This window comes from Myotis myotis, unplaced genomic scaffold (genome assembly GCF_014108235.1).
Source record: "Myotis myotis isolate mMyoMyo1 unplaced genomic scaffold, mMyoMyo1.p scaffold_m19_p_10, whole genome shotgun sequence".
NCBI lineage: Eukaryota > Metazoa > Chordata > Mammalia > Chiroptera > Vespertilionidae > Myotis > Myotis myotis.
Genome location: NW_023416314.1, coordinates 66,908,197 through 66,935,236, shown reverse-complemented (window position 1 = coordinate 66,935,236; position 27,040 = coordinate 66,908,197). Strand labels below are relative to the sequence as shown.

At 41.5% G+C, this 27,040-nt stretch overlaps 1 protein-coding gene across 5 annotated transcripts in view; it reads right to left on the bottom strand.

The window, feature by feature from the left end:
- Positions 1–21,602, bottom strand: part of CKAP5 (cytoskeleton associated protein 5) — a 90,929-nt gene extending 69,327 nt beyond the window's left edge. For 3 of the 5 annotated variants that reach the window (XM_036326007.1, XM_036326009.1, XM_036326008.1), the window contains exons 1-4: positions 21,498–21,601; positions 2,688–2,781; positions 2,009–2,202; positions 325–531 (exon numbers count right to left, since the gene is read on the bottom strand). In XM_036326007.1, coding sequence (XP_036181900.1) covers positions 325–531; positions 2,009–2,202; positions 2,688–2,744 — 458 coding nt within the window. In that variant the 5' untranslated portion in view covers positions 2,745–2,781; positions 21,498–21,601. Of the gene's footprint in view, positions 1–324; positions 592–2,008; positions 2,203–2,687; positions 2,782–21,497 lie in introns of those variants that run through there. The other 2 variants (XM_036326010.1, XM_036326011.1) reach the window with 2 other exon arrangements.
- Between the last annotated feature and the right edge of the window lie 5,438 nt (positions 21,603–27,040).

Genomic DNA, 27,040 nt, shown 5'->3' with positions numbered 1-27,040 from the left:
CGAGTGAGGATTAAAAACAAAACAAAACAAACCCACAAAAAAATAAAGTCCCCTACTATGAAAGAAAGAAAAAGAGAGAGAGGAAAAGAAAGAGAGAGAAAGAAAGAAACTTAAATAAAATAACTTTGCAATACACTTGAAGGCTAAAATTACTAAATACAAAGTGCCACACTCGAGGAATGAGTTCAGCTTTTCTAAGTCACTTTCCTGATGGGTATGGTGCCAAGTCAAGTCTAGCAGTTTTTATTTCTGTTTAAACCAGGAACTCAAACTCAACTGAGACACCCTAGTTAATAGAACAAATGCAAAAAGAAAAGGTCTTACCTTAAGGCCTTCCTCAGGGTCTCTATGCAGGCCACTATAATCTTGGGGTTCTTATTGTCCAGGCCTTTTAGGAGCTCTTCTTGCACAGTCTCTCCTTTCTCAATCTCTATGTACATCAGACAAATCTCGATACCTAGCTCCTTGGCTTTGGCTTTGGGTTGGTTGAACACTTTACTTACAACACCTGATACAACTTCTCCTGTAGTTCTGTAATATAGATTATAAACAACAACCACACACCCAAAAACACACCTTTAGTAGGAAGAGCTAGAAAAGGTCATGTAAGGCAATGTGTGTGTGTGTGTGGGGGGGGGGGGGGGGTGCGGGGGGGGTGAGGGGGGGGAGATACACAGTTACTTTTTAAAATGCTTAAATGAGTCTCTAAACTTTTAAATTTATGTTTGAAAATATTAAAAAACTAGGACTGAACATTTGGTCTCAAGGTTCTATTACACAAGAGTAACGTGAAAAGGTTTAAGACATTTATACCAGACAATAACACAGAACCATAGACTGTTTATAAATGTAGAAAATTCAAACAAGAAAACAAAAATCCCTTGAAATTCTACCACTTCCAGATCTTTCTATACACACACAGATATATTATACAAAAGTAGGATTACGAAGTTCTCGATTCTGTGGAATTTAAAAAAATAATAATTTTAAACACCTCTTAAGGGAATTTCTTCACAGAAGGAATGGATATACACCTTTAGTAATAAAAGGCTGCTCCCAACTCCTTGGTAAGACTACAGTAACTTTATTGCTTTGAATCTCTTCTAAATTAAATAACACTTGTACTATTGGAAATTGGAGGAATTGAGTGGGCTGGAATTACATGTAGCACTTGTCAAAAAAGTTTCTGGAATCAGAAGAAAATAAAATTAAAAAAAGGAATGACTTTTACTAATGGCAAGAAAAACTTGGCGATGTTAACAAAACTCTCAAATTATGATTGTTTTTATTAGTATAATCTTTGAAGTAAGTGAAGTATATATTTCTTGTACAATTAAGTCAATGGCCCCCTTTTGTGGGTGTATGGGGAGGGGGAGGGGGCTCCTTTCAATGACATAAAGATTAGTTAGAAAAATCAGGTTTAAGAGGTATGGGAGAGAGGAGTCACTAGAAACATCTACCATTCGCAGCTCAAGTCAAACAGGCTGAGAGTCACAGAGGTCATTTAGTTAGCATTGCCTCTCCTAAGAGATAAAAATGCCTAATGGTCACAGGAAGAAAGATGTGATTCTAAGATCACCTAGCTGGAATCTTAGAAAAACTTTTTTGTAATGCCCAAATATTTTCAGTGAAATTCTGATCATTCCTTTGCTAACAACCTCTCAGTTTCTTCTAAAAGTTACTGAAGATTTTCCTTCGTAGTCTAGAAGGAAAGGCTCAAAAGGAGAAAACATTACTTGTTCATCAAAACTTAAGGTAGGAACTCAAGATCTGATTCCTTATTTGTTCCCCGTTAGAGATCTCATGTACTTCTGAGAACAGATAAAGACTGAAAACAAAACAAAACAAAACACCAAAAGCCCTGCAAGTATCAAGGAACTATGAAAGAAAATGAATATATTCCAAAAGTGCTAATAACTAAGAACAGTGATCCATAAATATACATAGATTAATCCAGGTAGCATCAGACGGGGTTTTTTAACAGAATAGTTGAAAAGAAACTACTTACTTTCCTGCTACATGGGCATTTTCAACATAAACAAGCGCAGCTTCTAATCCTTTCAACTGAACCACTGCATTGGAATCAGTCACAAATTTTTTGATCAATCCTAAAAATTTGGACCATTCTGGGCTCTTTTCATCTCTTATTTTCTGGAAGATCTTCAGGGACTCTTCATACCCATTTAACCTTGCTTTCCACAGCTAAAAGAAACGTCGTATTTTAAAAAACAAAACTTAATAATACTATTATTATTTACTGTTAATTAAGGGGAACGGAAAAATAACTACCCTATACCAGATAATCTAAACAAAAGACACCATGAGTGGAAACAAAAAAGGAGTTAAGGAAATTAAGATACTTCTTAAAAAATTAGCTAATAAACTTTTTCTTGTAAATATTTAGTATTTATGATATCCTACAGGGACATCTAAAATTCGTAACAGGCCATTCTAAATGTATTTCAATTGGATACAAAGTATTCAAGTATTATTACTTCTTTGGAATATGGCATTAAAGATGTGATAGTTCAAACATGAATCATCCTGCTGAAACTACCCAATCTCCAAAAGTATGTTGTTTTCAGTTGTACTATGTAATCATTGGGCAGGTTTTAACTATACTACACAGTATAACTGCAGACAAAACAAGCCAATATACTGAAATTTGAGTTCCAGTAAAGTCTCACCTTGTGTTCACATTTCTGATCAACTGGCAGTTTCAACCACTCACTGTCATCTCCCATTGTGCTTCCAGTTTCTCCTTAGAATTAACAGTAATTCCTGGCCAAATAAAAATTGATACCTATTAATTCTAGCATCCAGCAGTCTCTTAAGACAAAATGATTTTTCTCAGATTTTTATTTTATCATGATGCACCAATAAAATTTAAAACCCATTCTTTGCTTATATACCCATTTAATTACATTAATAGAGCATTTTAAAAGTAAACACACAAAAAAGTCAATAAAAAACTCTAAATAAATCTAGAAAGGACAGATATCTGTTAAAAAAAAAAAAAGATGCTTAAATATTTCGCCAATGGGAACTTCTTAGATACATGACAAAGAGAGAATAAGACAGAAGAGCTGAGCTACTTGGCCTCTTAATAAAAGGGAAAGAGAAGATGGCCCTGGACAGGTCAGGTCAGGTAGTTCAGTTGGTTGGAGCCTCATCCAGATATGCCAAGGCTGTGGGTTTGATCCCTGGTCAGGGCACCCAGAGAAGCAACCAATGAATGCATAAATAAATAAAACAACAAATGGATGTCTCTCTCTCCCCCCTCCCTCCCTTTCTCTCTCAAACCAATTTTTAAAAAGGGGTAAGAGAAGAGTTTCAAAGAATGTCATACTTTCAACTGTTAACCTAAAATTCCTTATAGAAAGTAATCAATATGGAAAAATCTCAATGCTACCCAACTCTCTATCTAATTATGGCAAATATGACTTTAGTCAATATTTATGTAAACTAGTAAAAAATTAAATTCCTGAATGAATTATTCCTTTATAAACCTTATATTTAAACAATTTTTAGTTAGAGAGGTTTACAGTCAACATTTGTTCAATAACTTTATTCTATTCATTTAGGTAACATTTATTTCTGTTTATAAAAGTCATTTATGCTAACTGCAGAAAATCTGGAAAGTACAAAAAATATATAAAGAAGGAAAGTATTAAAACACAATTTCACCACTTTGATGAACACTAAAGTGTATGTCCACTTGAGTCCTTCCAGACTTTTTTCAATGCATATCTATATATATCTAAATATAAAACCCTAATATGCAAATAGACCAAAAGGTGGAACAATCAAACAGCCGGTCGCTATGACATGCACTGACCACCAGGGGGCGCACGTGCGGAACATGGCGGGCATTGGTCGTGGTGGGATGGTGGAGCAGGTAAGTGGGGGCACCAGACCAAGGTAGGGCGCCAGCCACTGTCATCGGTGCGAGCCTCTGGTGGTTACTGAAAATTCTTTGCTCCTGCGAGCCGCAGTCCCGCCTGACGCTCACACCTGCTGCCGGTGCTGGCCTCACTCGCACCCACTGCCAGCCCTGATCACCCGAGGACTTCTCCACTTCCCCTTGCTCCTGAAGGGCAATTGGGGTAGCAGCTGCCACTCACACCCACTGCTGGTGCTGGCCCTGCGTGCACCCGCTACTGGCGTCGGCCCCAATTGCTCCGCACTGTCAGTGGGTGCGAGCAGGGCAGGCATTGTCAGTGAGTGGGAGTGGTGGCGGCGGGAGCGGGGTTGCCAGCGGAGAGGGAACTGGGGGCCGTGGAGAGGGGGGAATGGGCAGGAGCGCGGAGGATGGGCCGAGACCCGCCCCTATGCCCACCACAGCTTCGAAGCCCACAATTCCTTTCAAGTTGCATGAATTCGTGCACTGGGTCCCTAATACAGTATATAAAATACATGAAAAAAAGAAGAGGGGTAATCCTCTTGAAATCTTTTTCTTTTTTAAAAATATTCTTTAGTTTCTTCATTAAAATTTTTTTAGAGTTTTGATTGTTTGTTTGTTAGTTAATATTTTTAGGATGTGTGAAGAGATTAACCAAAGATCTTGTATGCATACTAAGTGAAGCCTGGTGCACGAAAACTCGTGCACTCGGGGAGGGGATGTCCTCAGGGGATGTCCGACTAATGGCTTAGGCCTGCTCCCGGAGGCGATCAGGTGGGTGATCTGGGGACAGCGCTGGCTGGTGAGCAGCCCACCCCCATCACTGTCCCCTCCCTCTGCCTACTGGCATGAGCCTGGGCTGGCCTGGTGCCGCCTGCTCGCTGGCCCCACCCCCCGCTGACCTGCCATTCCTCCATTTGCATATTACACTTTTATTATATAGGAGATGCATTACCCATGGACACAGGCAATAGGGTGGTGAAGGCCTTGGGTGGGGTGGGAACTGGGGGGGAAGGGGCAAGGGGAGGAATAAGGGGACATCTGTAATACTCTCAACCATAAAAACTTTTAAAAATGTTTTTTATTGATTTCACAGAGAGGAAGTGAGAGGGGAGAAACAGAAACATGGATGAGAAAGAAATATAAATTTGCTGCCTCCTGCATACTCCCTTACTGGGGATGGAGCCTGCAATTCTGCATTGCCCTGACTGAGAATCAAACCAGCAACCTCCTGGTACTCAACCAACTGAGCCACATTGGCTGGATGCAATCTTTTTTTTAATACAGTCACAAACATTCTCCCATATCTGAGAATAGGATGTTTAGCACTCCATTTTTATCAATCCTATTGCTGGAATTTAAATTGTTTCCAATTTTTCAATATTATAAACTAGAGGCCCAGGGCACGGATTTGTGCACTGGTGGGGTCCCCCAGCCTGGCCTGTGCCCTCTGGCAATCTGGGACCCCTCAGGCAATGTTGGACTGCCAGTTTCGGGCCAAAACTGGCAGTCCGACATCCCCAAGGGATGTAGTAGTGCGCGAAGCGGCATGCAGCTGGAAGGAGCCCGGGCCAGGCACTGTGCCACTCCCGCTCATCCCAGCCCCACTTCGCCTGCCCTGGGCTCGTGCCCAGTCAGTCCCGATAGGGAGAGGCTCGCGCCCCTGCAGCGGCGCTTGCCAGCTATGAGCCCTGCATCTGATGCCCACTGTGGGAACGCATTGACCACCAGGGGGCAGCTCTTGCATTGAGCATCTGTCCCCTGGTGGTCAGTGCGCATCATAGCAACCAGTCGACTGATGGTTCAGTCACTTAGGCTTTTACATATATAGATAACATTAGAGGCCCAGTGCATGAATTCATGCAGGGGTGGGGTCCGGCCAGCCCACCCCAATTGGGGCTGATCAGGCTGGGCCAGTAGGGAGGGAGGGGCACCCCTGGTCGAACTCCCAACTGAACTCCCGGTCGAACGGACAATTTGCGTATTAGCCTTTTATTATATAGGATAGAAGGGATTTTGCTTATCTCTCCTCTCCATCCCCAGTCCTGGGCTGGCATAAAATATATATATATATTTAAAAATGAATATATACCTTGATAATGTCTACTATGAATCAGGCATTGAGCAAAGTACTTGTTAAACATGTTGATTCACTTTGTACTAAGAACAACTACATGAAAGAAAGATATTCTGCCCACTTTACACACCAGGCTTACAAAGATTAAGTAACCTGCCAGAAACAACAAAACTGGTAGGCTGTGAGATCATACTGAGATTCAAAGTTTATGCTTCTTCCTTTACAACTTGTTTCCTCCATGAAAATGTAGGAAATATTCCAGGGAAAGTAAAATACTCAAAGACTGAATTGTAAAAGTTTATTAGAGTAAGTGGAACTTTGATTAAAAACTTCCTCTAAAATCCCCAGGACCCCATGAAACAACAGCAGCAAATTTTAGAGAAGTTAAACCTTAATAGAGAACAAAAACTCTAATACAGCCCTAACAGGTTTGGCTCAGTGGATAGAGCGTCCACCTGTGGACTGAAGGGTCCCAGGTTCGATTCTGGTCAAGGGCAGCATGTACCTTGGTTGCAGGCACATCCCCAGTGGGGGTTGTGCAGGAGACAGCTGATCGATGTTTCTCTCTCATTGATGTTTCTAACTCTCTACCCCTCTCCCTTCCTCTCTGTTAAAAAATCAATAAAATATATATTTTTAAAAAAACCTCTATACAGCAAAGGCAGGAGATAAAATAGTACATCAGTTTGGAAAACAGTATGGCATTATTTAAGTTGAAGATGCATATACCCTACTATCCAGCAACTCCATTCCCAGGTATTTACCTTAGATATTGATGCCAACTGCACCAGAAGACCTATACAAGGCTATTCATAACACTGTTGTTCATGAAAGTCAAAAGTTCCAACACTTCACAAGTTCATAAAAAAATAATGAATAAATGGTATATTCACTCAGTGTAATATTATACAGCAACAAAAATGAATGAACTATGTAGTGCTTCTCAAACCCTATAGTGAAGGACCAGTTTTTTTTGTTGTTGTTATTAATCTTCACCAGAGAGAGTAGAAGGGAGGGAGTTAAGGGAGAGATTAAGAGAGAGAGAGAGGGAGAGAGAGAGAGACACACACACACACACACACACACACACTGATGTGAGAGAAACACATCGATTGGTTGCCGCCTGTGTGTGCCCTCCTGGGGCCAGGAATAAACCTGCAACCCAGGTATGTGCCCTTGACTGGGAAACGAACCTACAACCCTTTGGTGCAAGGGTGGGTTCTAACCACTGAGTCATTGATGCTCTAACCACTGAGAAACACCATCCAGGGCATCCGATCCTAGTTTTATACCCAAAAGAACTGAAAACAAGTACTCCAACAGGTACACATATATGCACGTCATTAGCAGCACTATTCACAATAGATATTCCATCCAGTGATGAACATTCCGGTTCATCAATGGATGGAATAAACAAATTGTGGTATGTACAAACAATGGACTATAATTTGGCCATAAAAAGGAATGAAGTACTGATACATGCTACAACTAAATGAGGTTCACAAATATGATGCTAAGTGAAAGAAGCCAAACACAAAAGGTCCCATATTGTATGATTCCATAACATGAAAATATCTAGAATTATAACAGATTAATCCATAGAGACAGAACTCAGAACAGTGGTTGCCAGGGATTGGGGAGAGAGGGAATTGGGGAGAAACTGCTTAATGGGTAAGGAGTTTTACTGTAGAGTGATGGAAATGTTTTGGAACTAGATAAAGGTGGTGGTTGCATAGTATTGTAAATGTACAAAATGCCTTTTGAACTGTTCATGTTACAATGGTTAAGTTTTATGTTATGTGAATTTCACTTCAACAAATTATTTTTTTAAGTCCCAAGGTGATTCTAATGTGCAGCCTCGGTTAAAAACCTCTAACATTACTTTCCTGGCACAAGTTTGAGCTACAAAAGCAATCTTTCCTATCTCATTTTCAAAGAGAAACACTCCATGAATCTTTTATTTTTTATTTTATTTTTTACATTGGGTCTTTTTAAAAAATATATATTTTATTAATTTTTTACAGAGAGGAAGGGAGAGGGATAGAGAGTTAGAAACATCGATGAGAGAGAAACATTCATCAGCTGCTTCCTGCACACCCGCTACTGGGGATGTGCCCGCAACCAAGGTACATGCCCTTGACTGGAATCGAATCTGAGACCCTTCAGTTCGTAGGCTGAAGCTCCATCCGCTGAGCCAAACCGGTTAGGGCTCCATGAATCTTTTAAAACATTTTCCAACCAAGAGAATGTGAACAACAATATTCAGTTGTTGGTATTCTATGAGTTTACTACAATACTCATCTTTTTTCCCCCTATTAGTTACTTTTGGGAACATGAAGAAAAAGGTTATCCAACTTTAGTGCCTTGTAGAAAATTTAGATGCCATTTTATTATTCTTTCTGAAATGGCTTCTATTATGCTACAGTCTGAGTTGTTAAAAGTTAGTATTTATGATCTTTCTATTAAAAAGAAAGGCTTGCTTCATACCTAAATCTCCCCAGACACTGACATAATGGACACAGTATTTGTGTATGCATGTGACAAGGACTCTCACTCTGTCTTTGTCTTCTTCCATGATTGATATACTAAGGAAAAAAGCACTTCTCTACTAATTCCCTCCCATAATTATGTTAATTATAAAATTAATTTAGACTTTAATTTTCTATAAACAACATGAATTATGAAGCATTACAATAAAGTTGACCTACCATCCAATCTGAAAATGAGAACACTACCAATATTAGTGCACCTGTGCATTTCTTTCCTACTCTACCCTTCTCCCCACAGAAGCACTTTTTTAAAGTTTGTTTAGTTCTATGCCATAGTCACAGGTACGTATCCCTAAATAACAAAATTACTTGCACTTGATTTTGCGCTTTAGATACATGTTATACTATTTGTAATCCTCAATAACTTGCTTTTTTCATTCACTGGCTGGGTAGCTCAGTTGAGTAGAGTGTGGTCTTGATATGCAAAGGTTTCAGGTTTGATCCCCAGTCAGGGCACATACAAGAATCTACCAATGAAAGCATAAATAAGTGGAACAACTCTCTCTCTCCCCCCCCCCCGCCCCCCCCTTTCCTCTCTCTCAATTCAATAAATAAAATTTTTTTAAAAAAATTTCATTTGTAAAATTCATCTATGTGGTTGTAGTACCATTCAGAACTACACATACTGTGGTCAGAAGACTTGTGCTGGTTCACAAACTTATTCAGAGATTAGTACAGAAATGGAGACAAGAGTTTAAAAATAGACATAGCACCTATACTAATTTCTTTTATTATGGTGGTCTGAGAAACTGAAACAAGTTAAGCGAAGGTAAAGTATACTAGTAAAAATGCAACAAGGAAAGTAAGGGGCTGTAGAGTCAGGCTGGAAAGTAAAGATCAATGCCAGTAGGGGGCGTGCAGGAGGCAGCGATCAATGATTGTCTCTCATCACTGATATTTCTATCTCGCTCTCCTCCCTTCCTCTCTGAAATCAATAAAGAAATATATTTTTTAAAAAAAGAATAGCTTGGAAGACAGTAACAATGGAGGGAAATAAGGTAGAAGGTTGTGGTCTAAATGAAAAACGATGGTAGCTTGGACCTAAGGGTAGTAGCAATGCAGATGGAAAAAAGTGGATGAATTTTAGAGATATAAGGAATGTCAAAGAATGTCTTTACTGAGTAAATGTAAAATGGGTAGAAGAGAGGGATAAAGATGAGTTTTGGACAAAATGAGTTTGAGATGCATGCCAGACAAGTACAGATATGTGCAGTAGTCACTTAAGTAGGAAACTGTTCTACCACACCAGCCGGGCTACAAGAGATTTCTTGATTCCTAGTTTGGCGAAATTCCTACAGTTTATCAGCATCTGGTTTCTAGATCATGTACAGTGAAAACTAGTCACACTTTATAAATAATAATATTTATTTTGGTGAGTACCTAACTCAATGAAAATATAAAGAGCAAATGAAAGAATATATAAAATACAAGTTTATTTGCCTCCAAAAGGACACATTTTAATTTAGAGAAAGTTAAAATGCAGTTAGTTGGTAAAAGGGAATCATCTCTAATCAGCAGCTGGCTAATAATCAAGCCTAACTACCCAATTGTGCCTTAAAACACTGTTACCTGTGCTTGGTTAAGAGAGGAATGACAATAGTTAATTCTAATTTGGGATTACCCAAGCAGTCCAACCCCGCCTCCAACTGTTATTTCATTGAGAGCTCACTCTACCAGTTGTAAAGGAAAATCTTTCTTTGAGATTAACAAAAGCATAAAATAAATAATAAAGGTTTCATTTTATACTTGAGAAATATGAACTTCAAGTGGTTAGAAATGTGGCACCAGGATGAACAGAGGGATCTGGATTTTATGAACATAGACACAGAAAACCAAGTTTTAGTTACATAGCAAGGCTTGATGCTTAATGAATGAATAAAATTGCCAACAAAGAGAATCATTAATAAAATTAATTTGAACTACTATATATATATATATATATATATATATATATATATATATCCTATATAATAAAACCCTAATATGCAAATCGACTGAACGGTGGAACAACCAGTCACTATGACAGTGATGGCGAACCTTTTGAGCTTGGCGTGTCAGCATTTTGAAAAACCCTAACTTAACTCTGGTGCTGTGTCACATATAGCAATTTTTTGATATTTGCAACCACAGTAAAACAAAGACTTATATTTTTGATATTTATTTTATATATTTAAATGCCATTTAACAAAGAAAAATCAACCAAAAAAATGAGTTCGTGTGTCACCTCTGACACACGAGTCATAGGTTCGCCATCACTGGTCTATAATTATACAGCTACTAAATAAATTGTTTTTAGCTTTCTACTTGGGAAGAAGCTTAAAGCAGCAAAACTATTTTATGGCTAATTTCCAAGTCTTTGACCTACAAAAGCTCTTCACTCTTACAATACAAGAGATTTAGATCTGATTACCATTCCTAGACTCTCACTTCTGGCTACTGCAGAAGCACAGAATGAGTCTGAGAGAAGTTTAAGGAAAATTTTTTCCACTCAAAAATCAACCCTTTTGAATGACCAATGAGGTATGATGATAGTCTCACTGCAAAAAAGAAATTAGTTCCAAAAACAAGGACAAAACAGAATACACAAACATGCCCAGGAATCTTTACTCAAACCATGTCTAGGAATAAATAACTGGGTTAAAGAAGCATAACAATTATGTAACTGGCATAAAATTTAAGCTTTTTATTATTTGGCCAAGCCAAACAAAATCTCTAAGTAGCCAGGAACAAAATAGCAAGATTTTCCTTTAATTTAAAAAACATCACTGCCTCCAGGTAATTCCCATTAACAAGGACAAGTATTATCCTCTTGCTGGAGTATTCTGTATTATTAGGGATCAGAATCTAAATGGCTTCTCTAGCAGGTTTTCTGAACAAACTTGGGTGTGCTTGCTGTTCTAGTCTTGGGATGATGGCTTCCAATAAATTCCTTCAGAGAGAAGGAAGGGTAAAGAGTTATCTCTTTCACATCGTGCTACACATCAGTTAAAGAAAGTTAACTGGACTCTCCCTAACAGATGATCACTGTCAATATCTCCAAAAGGTGGACCTGACAACAACAAAGGCCTCTGGGGAGGCTGAAATCTAAACCTGACTGTGAATTGGGTCAACTTGAGAGTTACTGCTCAATTGTACCAAGGTAGGTGAAAACCTAACGCTTACTCATCCCGAAGCTACTCGGGTCTCCAAATCCTGGGTAAGGATCCAAGGCCCAAAGGCACTGGATTCAGCTGTCCGCATCCAGCTCAACAAGGCTGTACTCGGGGGGAAAAGCAACCCTCTCCTCACTCTAAGCAGGAGCAAGGGGAGGCAAAGCCAGGTTGTAGGCACCACTCAATCACTGCACATCCGAACAAGCACTCTAGGGCCGCTGTCGCCACCCAGAAGTAAAGCAGATGCCCCAGGTTTTAGCTCCCTGAAGCCGGCATTGTTTACGCTCTTTCACCGCCTCAGCCTCTGATAGGCCAGAAAAGTCCCCTGTTCTGTCCACCAGGGCTTCCAACAAGGGCAAGAGATGCTAGCTAGACCCTCACCGCAGTTTGACACTTACGCTCCCAGGCAGGGAGAGGGCAGGGCATTAATGTTCCAGCAGAATCAGCAGGAACACCGCGCAGGCGGCGGCATTGGTGCGGCTGGTCCGCTGGGAAACCCCTCCTCCAGGGGCGGGGCCCAGAGCGCCCGCCCCTTCCCGGACCCCTCCCCGCAAACGCTAACTGCTTAAAGGGGCCACCTCTCTTCCCCCAGAGGTCTGCAGAAAAGTGGTAGGCAAACTCATTAGTCAACAGAGCCAACTATCAACAGTACGATGATTGAAATTTCTTTCCAGATCCAAATTTTTTAAACTTAAACTATATAGGTAGATACACTGTTATTAACTTAATTAGGGTACTCCTAAGGCTTAGGAAGAGCCACACTCAAGGGGCCAAAGAGCCGCATGTGGCTCGAGAGCCGCAGTTTGCCGACCACTGCTGAGCCCACAGGGTTTCTAAGCCAAGAGGCAAAATTAAGGACCAACCGGGAGGACTCCAGCACAATTGGGAAGAACTCCTTTTCAGTGGCAACACAAGTAATGTCCCAGAAACAAAGGAGATGACCAGTTCCTAGTATCATAATCCTAATCCCTCTCCAAGGGTGAGAAAAACTGTAGGAGATAGCCAAAGCATCAGGATGTATAAATATGTAACCCCCACTATGTAAGCTGCTTACTTCATTAACTTGAGCAGTCAGTGTTCTTCAAATGGCAACTCAAAGGCCCAGAAAAGATTCTGGCAGCCTGTGCTGCTTCACTCACTCTTTCACTGACTTCCTTCTCTACAATCCAAGGAATCCCAGACAATGATATAAGATATCATGGAAGGTAATAGCAGGAGAAATAGAAAAATAGCACTCTTCTTGTGAATATAATGTATTCTTTCAAAAACTGGCCAACAATTCATCAAAAGTCTATTTATCTGGATTAAAGAAGTCTTGCATGGTCCTGGCCTGTGTGGCTCAGTTGGTTGGAGCATCATTCCAGTGCACCAAAAGGTGGGGGGTTTAATTAGGCAACTGACCAATGTTTCTCTCTCCCTTCCTCTCTCTGAAATTAAAAATATATATACCTTGCATGCAAATACAATTGTTCATTCATCTAATTTAATATGAAGAATTCTTGAGAAAATTGAAGGAGAAACTGGATTAGTAATATTTCAGGAAGTTAAGTAATGGTTTCTGAGCTATCCGTAGGTTATCAATGAGTTTTAATTTTCTTTTCATAAGAGTAATTTTTCCTCAATCGCAGATTACAAGGTTTGACTGAATTTTGTGTCTCTTTCATATGTCAAGAAATATATTTGTGTTCTTTAAATTAATTTGATTTTTAGAGGGGGGAAGGGGAGAGAGAGAGAGAGAGAGAGAGAGAGGGATAGGGAGAAAGAGAGAGAGGGATAGGGAGAGAGAGAAACATCAATGTGCTGTTCCATCCATTTATGATTCTCTGGTTGATTCTTGCATGTGTCCTGAACCTGGATCAAACCCTCAACCTTGTATCTGGAACCCTGTTGTACTAGGCCAGCGGTTCTCAACCTGTGGGTCGTGACCCCTTTGGCGGTTGAACGACTCTTTCACAGGGGTCGCCTAAGACCATCCTGCATATCAGATATTTACATTACGATTGATAACAGTAGCAACATTACAGTTATGAAGTAGCAACGAAAATAATTTTATGGTTGGGTCACAACATGAGGAACTGTATTTAAAGGGCCAGAAGGTTGAGAACCACTATATTAGGCTATGCTCTAGACCAGGGGTGGGCAAACTTTTTGACTCGAGGGCCACAATGGGTTCTTAAACTGGACTGGAGAGCCGGAACAAAAGCATGGATGGAGTGTTTGTGTGAACTAATATAAATTCAAAGTAAACATCATTACATAAAAGGGTACAGTCTTTTTTTTTTTTAGTTTTATTCACTTCAAATAGGCCAGACTGGGCAGCGGGCCGTAGTTTGCCCAGGGCTGCTCTAAACAAATGAGCGCTATCTGACGTGTGTGTGTGTGTGTGTGTGTGTGTGTGTGGTGTGTGTTTAAGCCTGTATTCATCCACCTAAACTACATAAAAAAAACACACCTTACTAAAGCCTTAAATCACCACCAGACCAGTGTAGGACTCAAGTTAGTGAAGCTGAAGACAATTAGTAAGTGCCCTAACATCTTCCATCCCAAATAGGGGTTCAAGTGGAAATTTAGATTCCAAAGGATAGGCATGAAGCTTTACTAGGGAGCAGACCCAGGTTACCCTTATTTAGATGGTTACCCTTATTTGAGACTTGAAGGCTAAGTCAACAATACTTTTGAGTTAGGTAATTAAGATATTATTTCATTATATGCCCATTAAGTTTTTCACACTATTTTCATTAGATTTTGAACACCTGAAGGGCAAGGGCTGGAATGTATCTTACTCATGCTTTTCTTTGAGAGTATGATACAAAATGAATACTGAATAAGTATTTATCATAAAAGGTATGACCAACACTTTGTTTGACACAGGAATACAGATAATCTCAATAGGCATAGTACTGTGCATACACACAAATGAATAATATCCAATATGGTGCTTATTATTGAATTAAAGATTCAGAGAGGAAAAAAATCCACTGATTGTACAGCCCAGTCTCTGACATCAGAACTCAAGATTATTATTATGGGGGTTTCTATCTTTTGTTGTCATAAATGCATAGACTATTTCTGAATAACTAGATCTCTTACCAAATATCATAGTCTACACATAGCTCATCTTATTTTGGTTATTGCTTCTTTTCTTTACTAGAGCATGAAGAGACAACTGGACATGTAAAAACTTCATAATTCAGCAAATTAAGGTAGTAATATTCTCCTTAACAAGACAAAATGGAAACTGTTCAGAAAATGATTAATTAAATATTATCTATGCATATGAGTAAAACAGAAGAGAATCTGCAGGTTTGATCCCTGGTCACAACACATACAAGAATCACCAATGAATGCATAAATAAGTGGAACAACAAATCAATGTTTCTCTTTTTCTCTCTCCCTCCTTCCTCTCTCTTTAAAAGCAATCAATAAAAAAAATGTGATACCTGCTAAAAAGATTTTTTTGATTTATTTCTTGGTAGTTGACTTTCAGAAAAATAAAATGCTACTTTAAGCCTTATTATTGGAAAGAGAAAAATGGCATCCACATTAAACAAATGGATTTCATTTCAAAAAATACTTGAAACTACTCAACTTTTTCTCACCTTTATAGAAAGAATCTAAAAGTTACTTTACCAACAAACCTCTAAGAAATATAATTAAGTTATCAAAAAAAGTAGGTTTCTTATCTCAATAAAAGAACAAAAATCATGTTTGAAGAGACCTAAAGTCACCATGGCTTATCTGACATCATATCTATGCAAAAATGTCTGGCCATTCCAACTGAGTCAGAATTATGCTTTGAATGCGTCTCATATCCCAGGAATAAACAACATGGAAACCAATATTTTCTATGGCACTTAAGTGTTACCAGGGGGAAAAAGTTAGATCTCAGTAAAAAGTACATTATAAAAAGGACTTATGTTTGAGATATAAGTTTCCTCTGGAAGTTGGAGAGAACTGTATAAATTGATGTTTGACTTAATATAAACAAAGGCTGAAAAACATAGAGCCCACTCCACATGGCTCAGTGGTTGAGCGTCAACTTATGAAGCAGGAGGTCAGGGTTCAATTCCTGGTCAGGGCACATGCCTGGGTTGCAGGCTCAATCCCTAGTGTGGGGTGTGTAGGAGGCAGCTGATCAATGATTCTCTCTCATCATTGATGTTTCTTTCTATCTCTCTTTCTCTCTTACCATATGACCCAGCAATCACACACTTAGGTATTTACCCAAATCAATTTATATGCACACAAAAACCTGTAGGCAAATGTGCAGAGCAGCTTTTTCATAACTGTCAAAAACTAGAAGTGCCTAAGCTATTCTTCAATAGGTGAATGGTAAACAAACTGTGGTACATCCATACAATGGACTATTATCTATAATAATAAAAGCATAATATGCAAATCAACCGAATGGCCGAACAACAGAGCCACCGTCCAGATAACCTTCCGGATGACCACACTATGACACCCACTGGCACCAGGCCAGCCAAGGCAGGTGCGATACAATTGGTTGGGGGCCCGGCCATTGTCCCATGATCACCCTGCAGAGGGAGGCCCAGGCCACTGGCCAGTGGGGCAATTGATCAATCGGGGGGCTCCACCATTGCCCTGCAGAGGGAGGCCCAGGCTACCCTGTGGCAGCACTGCAGTGGGTGAGCAGGGCCTCCCACTGCGGAGGCGATCCATCACGGAGCCCTGGCTGGATGGGCAGGGCCTATCTCTTTGGGGTGATTGATGGCGGAGCCCCATGATCCATCGCCCCAAAGAGGGAGGCCCAGGCTACTTGGCGGTGCTGCAGCATGTGGGCGGGTCCTTCCTCTGCAGGGGCGATCCATTGCGGGGCTCTGGCTGGGTGAGCAAGGCCTACCTCTTTGGGGAAATCCATTGAGGAATCCTGCCGGTAGGTGGGTCCTACCTCTTTGGGGCAATTGATCATGGGGCTCCTGGACTGTGAGAGGGCACAGGCTGGGCTGAGGGACCTTCCCCCCCGCCAAGTGCACAAATTTGGTGCACTGAGCCTCTAGTCTTCTATAATAATAAAAGCATAATATGCTAATTAGACCAACGTTCTTCCAGATGAAGCCAGGGCTGCGAGGGAAGCCCAGGTCTCAGGTGCCAGAGGGAAGCCAGTGCTGGCAGCCAGGGGAAGGAAGGCCTACTCCTGCAAGAATTTTGTGCACCAGGCCTCTAGTTCAGCAATAAAAAGGAATGAGTTATCAAGCCACAAAAACACATGGAAAAACTTTAAATAGATGTTGCTAAGTGAAAGAAGCCAGTTAGAAAGGGTACATATTGTATACTCCCAATTACATGACATTCTAGAAAGGGCAAAACTATGGAAACAATAAATCATCAGTGGTTGCCCTGGGACAGGGGAGAAAGAAAAGGAAAATGGTTAAGTACAGAGAATTTTTAGGACAGTGAAGCTATCCTTATGATATTCCAATAGTGGATAAATGACATTATGCATTTGTCAAAACCTTTAGTAGTTTACAACATAAAGAATGAACTTTAGCCCTAGCCAGTTTGGCTCACTGGATAGAGCGTCGGCCTGGGGACTGAAGGGTCCCAGGTTCAATTCCAGTCAAGGGCATATACCTTGGTTGCAGGCACATCCCCAGTAGGAGGTGTGCAGGAGGCAGCTGATCGATGCTTCTCTCTTATCGATGTTTCTAACTCTCTATCCCTCTCCCTTCCTCTCTGAAAAAGAAAAAAAAAGAAAAAAAAAAAAGAATGAACTTTAGCCCTAGCCAGTTTGGCTCACTGGATAGAGCATCGGCCTGGGGACTGAAGGGTCCCAGGTTCAATTCCAGTCAAGGGCATATACCTTGGTTGCAGGCACATCCCCAGTAGGAGGTGTGCAGGAGGCAGCTGATCGATGCTTCTCTCTTATCGATGTTTCTAACTCTCTATCCCTCTCCCTTCCTCTCTGAAAAAAGAAAAAAAAAGAAAAAAAAAAAAAGAATGAACTTTAGCCCTAGCCAGTTTGGCTCAGTGGACAGAGCATTGGCCTGTGGACCAAAGGGTCCGGGTTCAATTCTGGTCAAATGTATGTACCTGGGTTACAGTCTCCTCTGTGGCTTGGGCCCTGGTCAGGGCTTGTACAGGAGGCAACCAATAGATGTGTTTCTCTCCGTCTTTCCCTCTCTCTTCCATACCTCAGTCTAAGCATGAGAAAATATCAGATAAATTCTAATAGAGGGAAATCCTACAATATACTTGACCAGTACCCCTAAAAACTTCCCTAGATTTGAAAATTTCTAAAAATTGAAAACAATAAAAGTGGGGAGCCAGATCTACTTTCCCTCTCAGTAGATACAAACATTAAAATCATCATTTTTCCAGTTTCCTTAGTTGAAGACTTTCCAAATTTGTCTGCTGAAACATTGCTTACATTCAAAGACATGGTAACACAGCCAGCTTTAGTTATATATTGTCTTTATCACTTGAGCACATAGAGAAGACCATCACGGTTTTGGCCAATTTTGTTCAACAAATATTTTTGACCACTTTTTTTGTTGAAAGTGTTGTTTGAGGCATCGAGGTAGCCTTACAGATGGGGGGGAAAAATCTACACTTTGCTTTCATTTCTGAGGAAATCAGACAATATACAAGCAAACAATAAATGACCTATCAAGTAGCAATAAATGCTACTAAATTAAAAAGGAAAGTAAGATAAAAGTGATCAGGAGGGCTACTCTAAATGGGAGCTGAGAAAATGCCTCTTTAAAGAGATGACATTTGAGTTGAGATCTGAGTGGAGCCTGTATACAAAGACTGGTTTGAGGTAGGGGTAGTTCCAGGAAGAGAACAGCAAATTCAAAGGTCAAAAAGAATAAGCTTAATGTGTTTGAGATCCATCAAGTAAACAGGGCAACTGCCCTGACAGGAATAAACTAAGTAACATATTCTGAACTTTAGAGGTAAAAATATGAAAATCGTCTAAGAATCTCAAAACTCTTCAACACTGACCACCAGGAATCCATTAATGATTAGATTTTATGCTCCCTCTTAGTGCACTCCCCCCACTGTCACAGCTGTCCATCTCCAATATGGTAAATACTATATTCTGAACTGCTCCATCTTTCCTGAAAACTACCAAGCCTATCATCCATATTTCATCATGTCTCTGACAGAAGTATTAACAGGGGAGACCTAAGCCAGAAATTGCTCCTGAATTCTCCCTAACAAATCCTATTACTTCACAATAGAACGGTAGGTTAAAAGTTAAAAGCAAAGATCCTGGAGACAGACTAACTCAGGTCCAAATTCAAGTTCTATCTGTTGTATGGTCTTGAACAAGTTGCTCATCTGTAAAAAGTTGTGAGAATTAAAAATGATAAAACGTGGCATCCAATGAGTATTCATTCAGTAAATGTAGCCACTGTTAGTAAAAGTATTTGAGCATTTATTTTGTTCGAGAACCAGAGCTGGGCGAGAGGAATTATAGAAGCAAAGTGCGTGAGAGATAAAACTGTCAAACTCCCTTAGGTTACTGGCTTTTTCTGGTTCACTAGTGTACTCCCAGAATCTAGATAGAACAACGTTTAACACACGTTGGGCATCAATCTCAGTATTTGTTGAATGAACCAATGAGATTCTATTAAGTCAAATGTGTGCCCCGCCAGCACAGTCAAGGGTGATCCTGAGCGGGGGTGATGAAAGGATTAAGAAAAGACAGACAAGAGAATGAAAGCTGGGTCTCCATGGGACGCTGCTCCCTGATGAGGAGACAGCACCAGCACCCACAAGCCGTGTCTTATTTTATAGCAGATGCCAGGAGGGGCGTGATCGGGGCGTGATCAAGTTGTTTACAGCATTCTCATGAGTTTCAACCCTACTCAACTACATGCACCTGAACTCTATCACAAGGCATGTGGGGCCATGTATTCGGACCACAGGTTCAAGCTTACAGCTATAGCTGTTGGCTATATTTGTGTTGGGAAGGCTCTGCCCTCCAGCTGGGATTTCCATGTGGCCACGAGAGGACTGTGCCCTCTCATTAGACCGAGGCTTGAACCTGTCCAAAACACTGTAGCCGCGCCCCATACAAATGGAGAACCTGGCTTTACTCCAATATAAAGAAAAGTTTTCATACCCCATCAAGATATTAAACTATAGCCTAAGGCAGCGGTTCTCAACCTGTGGGTCGCGACCCCTTTGGCGGTCGAACGACCCTTTCACAGGGATCACCTAAGACCATACTGCATATCAAATATTTACATTACGATTCATAACAGTAGCAACATTACAGTTATGAAGTAGCAACGAAAATAATTTTATGGTTGGGTCACAACATGAGGAACTGTATTTAAAGGGCCAGAAGGTTGAGAACCACTGTAAGGCATTGTTAAAGATGTTTATTATTTTTAATTGCCTCCCCAAAACCATGAACAGTGTTCATAACAGTAAGGTACTCAAATTTATTGTAATTAAAACTCAGCTATCGGCTGTAGAAGTTCATAACTTACTGGTACTTGATTATCAAAACCTTAAAAGTAATAAAGTATAAGGTGTATTGTTATGGACTATCTTTGCTTGCCACTCTTTAAATACTTGTGTAATTTTTTTCTCATGAGTTTATCAAGTAGGTTTAATTTATATTGGCAAAATAAAGCAATTTCATCTTTCTCATCATCACGTTTTATAAAAACATTACAGTTTGTCCAGTCACTTAAGAAAAGTCCAAATCTTTTAAGACTTCTTAAAATTTTCAAAAGATTGGTGCTTAAAAATTGGCTCTTTAGGTCAAAGAAGGACTTTTCAGGGTGATGAAAATGGAGGTAGGAGGCGTTCACCTCTCCAAAAATGAGTTTTCAATTACTATAATTATGTATAAAATAACACAGGCAGCCTTTCTGGGTCAAGATTTGATGCCTTGGTTCCCAATGAGAATTAAATTAGAGCCATGCATCAATTTGGGGCAAGTTCTGCAAAAACTACTTCACCCTCTACTGATAGTGAATGAAAAAACAACAACTTAATTTGAGAAGGTTTATCAACGCGAATATGTTTTCTAACACACAGTAGCCACCCTGGCGACATCACCTGCATAATTTTCTATCCCAGATACAAAATGGGATACATTTAAATTCTGCCTGACAATTACCACGATTGCAGGGTAACTATACCAACAGCCAAAGACTGTTAGCAGCTAAGAAGCAGGACTCTAGTTGACCGAGCCCCCACCTTAAAGGGCCAAGGCCTGCTTCATCTAAACTGCTGGCTATTGTATTGCCTCCCCTCCTCCCCGAAACCTTCAGAGCTGGAAAGATACCTGGGCTCTACTGACACCTTTGGAGAGGGAACGCAGGCGTAAGGACTGAGCGCTACGATCAGAATCGTTAAAATCCCAGCAAGCCGGTAGGAGCACAGGTGCACAGGCCCTTCACAACCAACCACTAAGGCCCTCCCAGGCTCTCATTCACTCATTCATTCATTTAACGACTACGCTATGGGCACGATAGCAGGGCCATTTCGCAGGGCCCCCGCCCCAGTCTCGGAACACCCTCAGCCGCCAGGCGCGGCCCTGCGCTTTCCGCATCCCTCGGACGCTGCCGTCCGCATCCCTCCGCGGCGCGCTCCGGTAACCCGGATCCCCAGCCTCGGCCTGGGCCGCACCAGAGCGCCCACGCCCCCCGCCCTGCCAGCCGCGGGTCTCGGGCCTCCGCCCCGATCCGCCGCGTCAGACCTGCCGGGTTCGTGGAGCGACGGAGCGCGCGTCCATGGAGACACCCCGCCCGGGGTTCAGCGACCCTCCGCGCGCGCGACGCCCGGACCCGGGGGCCTGGGAGGGTGGGTCGCGACCACCGGCCACTCACCTCCTCCGGGTCAGATCCAAGGGGCCTGTTCTAAGCCGTTTGAAACCGCTTAGGCCGCCGCACACCCCGCAGTGTCCTCGTTGTTTATTGGTTTTCGACAGACCGCCCATCGCTCTGTTATTGGTCCATTTGAAGGGACTGTGGGCACGCGCCGCCCGCAGCCTTAAAGGGGCCGTGCGCAGCAGCGTTTCCTCGGGGACCCGCGCTGCTTTCTCGCGTGGAGAGAGGGAGGGTCACTGGAGCGAAAGCTGCCGACCACCCGGCAAAGAAGCGCAAAAAAGGTGTGTGGAAAGCTGTGCATCCCAGCCATGCTTAGCTTGTTTGCTTTATTTGACATCTAGCGATTTTTTAAAAATGTAATGTCATTCACCAAATATTGTTTGTGCAGTTGAGTGCGTGAGGGAAATGAGAAGCAGATGGGAAATAGTGGAAGGAGCAGTGAGTGGAGCATGATGCTGGCGTCCTTGGACCAGCTCTGAGTAAACCACTTTTGTCAGGAAGTCACCTGGAACTTAGTTTCCCCATTTGTAAAACCCGATAACGATGTTTTCCTTACAAGCTTAATGTGAAGATTTAATATAACTAATTGAATGTCTAGGGAAGAACTTTGAACAGTAGCGCATACTCCTGTCATTTATAAAAATGAGAGAGATAGCCTGCCGGTCTGGCTCAGTGGTTGAGCATTGACCTATGAACCTGGAGGTCAAGGTTCAATTCCTGTCAGAGCACATTCCCCAGTCCTCAGTAAGGGCGTGCAGGAGGCAGCCAATAGATGATTCTCTCTCATCATTGACGTTTCTATCTCTTTCTCCCTCTCCCTTCCTCTCTGAAATCAATAAAAATATATATTTTTTTTAAAAAAGGAACTATTCTTGTAGGGTCTTGAATACTAGAGTAAGGAAGTTGTTCTCAAAAGTAGGAAAGGGGGAGCTATTGCAAGTTTCTGAGCAAGGGATTGACAAATCAGAATTGCACTTTATGAAAACTAATTAACTTGGTTGTCGAAAATGGGTTAGAGTTGGGATTCTGATATGAGGTAATAGCCCTGGAGATGATGAGAACGGATTCATGAAAGAGTGAAAGATTTGGCAACCAGTTAGATTAGGTGCAAAGGTGAGGTGGGGCCCATTTAGGGAGGTGAGTCAGAATATGCCAGGATTTGAGTGTAGGGACTGGGAGGTGGTGATTGCCCAAATGAAAGTAGAAAGTCAGGAGAAGCCAGTCTCAAAGAGAAGACGAGGAGTTTAGTTTTAAACCTGTTTACTTTTATGTACCAGTGAGACACTCAAATGGAATCATCTAAGTAGGCCTAGGCAACATAGCATGCAAGCTGGGAGAAGAGACGAGGCTCAAGTGGTCTAGATTTGGGAATCACCTCTGTGGAGTGAAAAAATGAAATTGCGGTAGTGGATGAGACCAGAGTCGGACAGTGGAGAGAATGAAAATGGGAGGTGGTGACAGATCCATAGGTAGGGGAAGGAGAGAGGAACCAGAGCAAAAAGGTCACAGTAACCTCTGAGAAGTCAGTTATGAATATATAGGAGTAGTCTTCTTCAGTCATTGGTCATTGGCATGTTTACTTTATTTAAATATTATTGGAAATAATCGGAAGATTACATGTAAGGAGAAAGTGATGGTAACCTCAAATTTGCTCAATAAATTTCATGTGGAGTCTGGGGCCCAGAGAGTTTTAGAACAAGATGTCAAAGTCCCTTTTTGTTTTACATGGCTCAGTGGTCGGCAAACTGCGGCTCGCGAGCCACATGCGGCTCTTTGGCCCCTTGAGTGTGTCTCTTCCACAAAATACCGACTTCTGTGCACGGGCCACGAAGTTTCAATTGCACTGTACATGCGCGCCCACATGTGGTATTTTGTGGAAGAGCCACACTCACGGGGGCCAAAGAGCCGCATGTGGCTCATGAGCCGCAGTTTGCCGACCACTGGTTTAGGTGAAGCCGTACTGGACAGTGGGCAATAGATATGACTTCATTAATTTTTTTCGCTCATTCATGCAACAAATATTTATTGAGCACTTAGTATATGCAGGGACTTTCCTAAGCACTTGGGATAATCAGTGAGCAAAATAGAAACAACAACAAAATCTCTTCTCTTGTGGAGCTCACATTTTAGTGAGAACACATAATCAACACATAAATATATAGTATCTTATTAGACAATATGTGAAATGGGAAAAGAAAAAAAGAATACAGGGTAAAGGGGATTGGGAAGTAGAGTTGGAAAGACTATAATTTTGTAAAGGTGTTCATTGTAGGTTTCATTGAGATTATATTTGAGCAAAGACTTGAAGAAGGGGAAGGAGTTAGCCCTGAGCATACCTAGAGGAAGAAAGTGCCAACAGGAACAGCCATGTGATGATCCTAAGTTGGGCACATACCTGGCAAGTCTAACAAACAGGGAGGCCAAATAGTTAGCTGGAGCAGAGTATGTACTTGGCAGTTGGAGGGGAGGAAATGAGGTCTGATAGAAAATGGGTGAGGAGTGCCAGATCCTGTAGGGCCTTATAGAAACCTAATACAGTACCTTGCCCACAGTAGGTGTTCAATAAATGTTTGGCCAGTTACCATTTGTAGTCCAGGATTATCATCCAATAGCACTTCTCTGTGTATTTATTGGCGTGATGTGTGCCTACTTTATTTCAGGGGCCTCTCAATAGTTCTACATAAGGAAAGTATTAATAGGACAGGGTAACCCTACTGGGTATTAGAGATCTAAGTGAACACTGTATCACTGCAACTGGAAGCAGGAAACAAATGCCAAACATTGTGGCTGCTCAATAACTGCTGTGTATTTCTGAAAAGCCTGCTAGGGTTGGGACAGTGCTCATTCTATCATAACTGCACGCTGCATTCTGCTCCCTGAGATGGGACACGGATCCATATTTCCAGACTAAGAGGAGTAGCTTCAATGATTAATTTCCTTTCAACTTTCAGTCCAGGTACCTCCTGCATTATTCTCTGGAGGTAGCAGTGGCTTCACTTGCTTCCAAGATTGCAAGGCCTATCCCAACTTGCACTTGATTGCATTTAATAGGTGCTGTTTGAATGAAGGAATCAATTGCTCTTTTTTTCCCCACAGCCCATTTCTCCATAACCCCGTCAAATGCAGGCTCTTCAAGAATTTTGACCACAGAAGCACCAGCGCCACCAAAGAGGAAGGAGGCAGAAGGGAGAGATAGGGACCTCGTTAGTGGGTGCGTGACAGGCAGAGGGGAAAAAACACTGAGAAGGGCAAGATAAGTGAATTCTTGGCTCTTTGTATCTTGCAAAATAAAATAAGCAGACTGTGTAGCTTGGAGCTAAGTTCAGCCTGGGGTTTACATTCAGATCCTTAGTTAGGCTGCCTGGATCTGTTTTAACATCATGTCAGGGAGTCTAAAGTTGTGAGTTGGAACCTTGGTTGGATATAAAACTCTTGTTTCCTATGCTGAGCTCTGCTACGCCTCTGCCAGCTGGTTAATGGGAGAAGGATCTGGAGAGAAAATAAATGGGTGAGTGAGGGAATGTTTCAAAACAAAGGCTGAGACACATCCCAAACACACATCCTATTAAATGGATTAGTTGAGGCATCTTCACATATGAAGAGAAGACAAACTTATAGATTGTTTCTTAACCATATAAAGGGCTCAACCACATTTTTAAAATCAGTGCCCAAAGTAGGAATAACTATGCTTGCTAATGCCCTTGAATGTCATCTTAGAGCCTTGTGTACCCTTAGCTCTTGCACATGCTTTTTCTAAGTTCCTCTGCAGCCATCTGTTTTCTGCAGGCCTAGGTTTGGTGAAAGCTTCAGTTCATGGAGACCTCTCTATGGGCCACAGAGATCTTTTCATCTTAGCTCCCACGTTTGTTCATATAATATAGAAAGAAGGGCAGTGAGTATATTGTGAATGTAATTAGTTTGCAAACATATAATCCATCATCACCTATTTATCAATTTCAGGTTTTATATCTAGAGAACAGACAAGAAGTGTCCAACCTTTGTTTCATCTCTAGGATTCCCTGGAAGGAACATACTACAAGTTTCAGGCTAGAAATCACCTTAGTAGTCATTTATTTCAACCTTTTCATTTGACTGGTCAGGAAGGGAAACTAAGAGCCAGTGCATTTTTATCGCCTGAAAATGGGGTGCTAGTCCTTGACACTGTTCCTAAATTCTCATTTGCGAGCGGCCAAGTTCTTGTCAAGACCTGGGCCATTAGACCAGCCCTGTTCTTTCCCATCTCCGGCCGAAGTGACAGGACAGTCAAAGGTTAGCGGGACCTCTAAGGCTACCCAGTGCTGAATGCCTGATTAAACTAGCTGACGTGTCGCAAGGTACCAAAATGCATTCACCAAATTTTGTTCTCCCAGAAACATCTCCAGTTTTCCAAGAAAATGGTGTGTCTTCAATGCCATGTTCTCCTTCCATCTGAACTCTTCTTCCTGAGTTCCCAACTGTTCAGTGCCTGGCCTGTAGCCCTGATGCTCTGGAAGAGAGCACTTCCTATAGGTATATAAAGCTTGTGCTTTAGGCTGGATTTCATTGCTTAAAATGTGTTTCTTTTCTCTCTGAGTTTTTTTTTTTTTTTTCCTTCAAAAAAGAATGGTGGGATGGGAGAATGGTTGTCCTTGAGCTATTACACTTGTTTTTGTTTTAGCACACCTACCCCTCACCGTGTTGGAAGAATTATACACTATAATTTATACTCTTGTCTTTCTTTTTCTTTCTTCTTTCATGCTGTTGCTAGACTTGAAGCTCTGATTAGGCATGGGCTGTGCTTGACCCATAGTATGAGATGAATGAATGAGAGATTATTCTATAAATGGTTTATGGTTTAGAAAATCAACTATTAAGCCTTGACATCAAACTTTATAACTGGCATTGAGACTTGCATGATTCCCAGTCTTCACTGAGAGAGCCTGAGAAGGGCTCCCTAATTCCTTGTTCTAGCCTTAAGATGTAGTGGGTGAGCTATGAGAAGACAGCTTTTTTTTAAAAAAAAAACTGGCCCAGCTGGTGTGGCTCAGTGGTTGGGTGGCAACTCATGAACCAAGAGGTCACAGCTCAATTCCTAGTCAAGGCACATGCCTGGGCTGTGGGCTTGATCCTCAGTAGGGGGCATGCAGGAGGCACCCGTTCGATGATGTTCCTCTGTCATTGATGTTTCTCTCTTTCTTTTTTTAAAAGTATATTTTATTGATTTTTTTACAGAGAGGAAGGAGAGGGATAGAGAGTTAGAAACATTGATCAGCTGCCTCCTGCACACTCCTTACTGGGGATGTGCCCACAACCAAGGTACATGCCCTTGACCGGAATCGAACCTGGTACCCTTCAGTCCGCAGGCTGACGCTCTATCCACTGAGCCAAACTGGTTAGGGCAATGTTTCCATCTCTTTATCCCTCTCCCTTCCTCTCACTCTAAAAATCAAAAACTAAAAATAAATGGAATCTTAGTGTTTGTGTGATTTTTTATCGGAGTAACTATGAAACTTGACTAAGATCAAATAGAGCTAGTGGTGGATCTGGGACTGGAATTCGCTCCC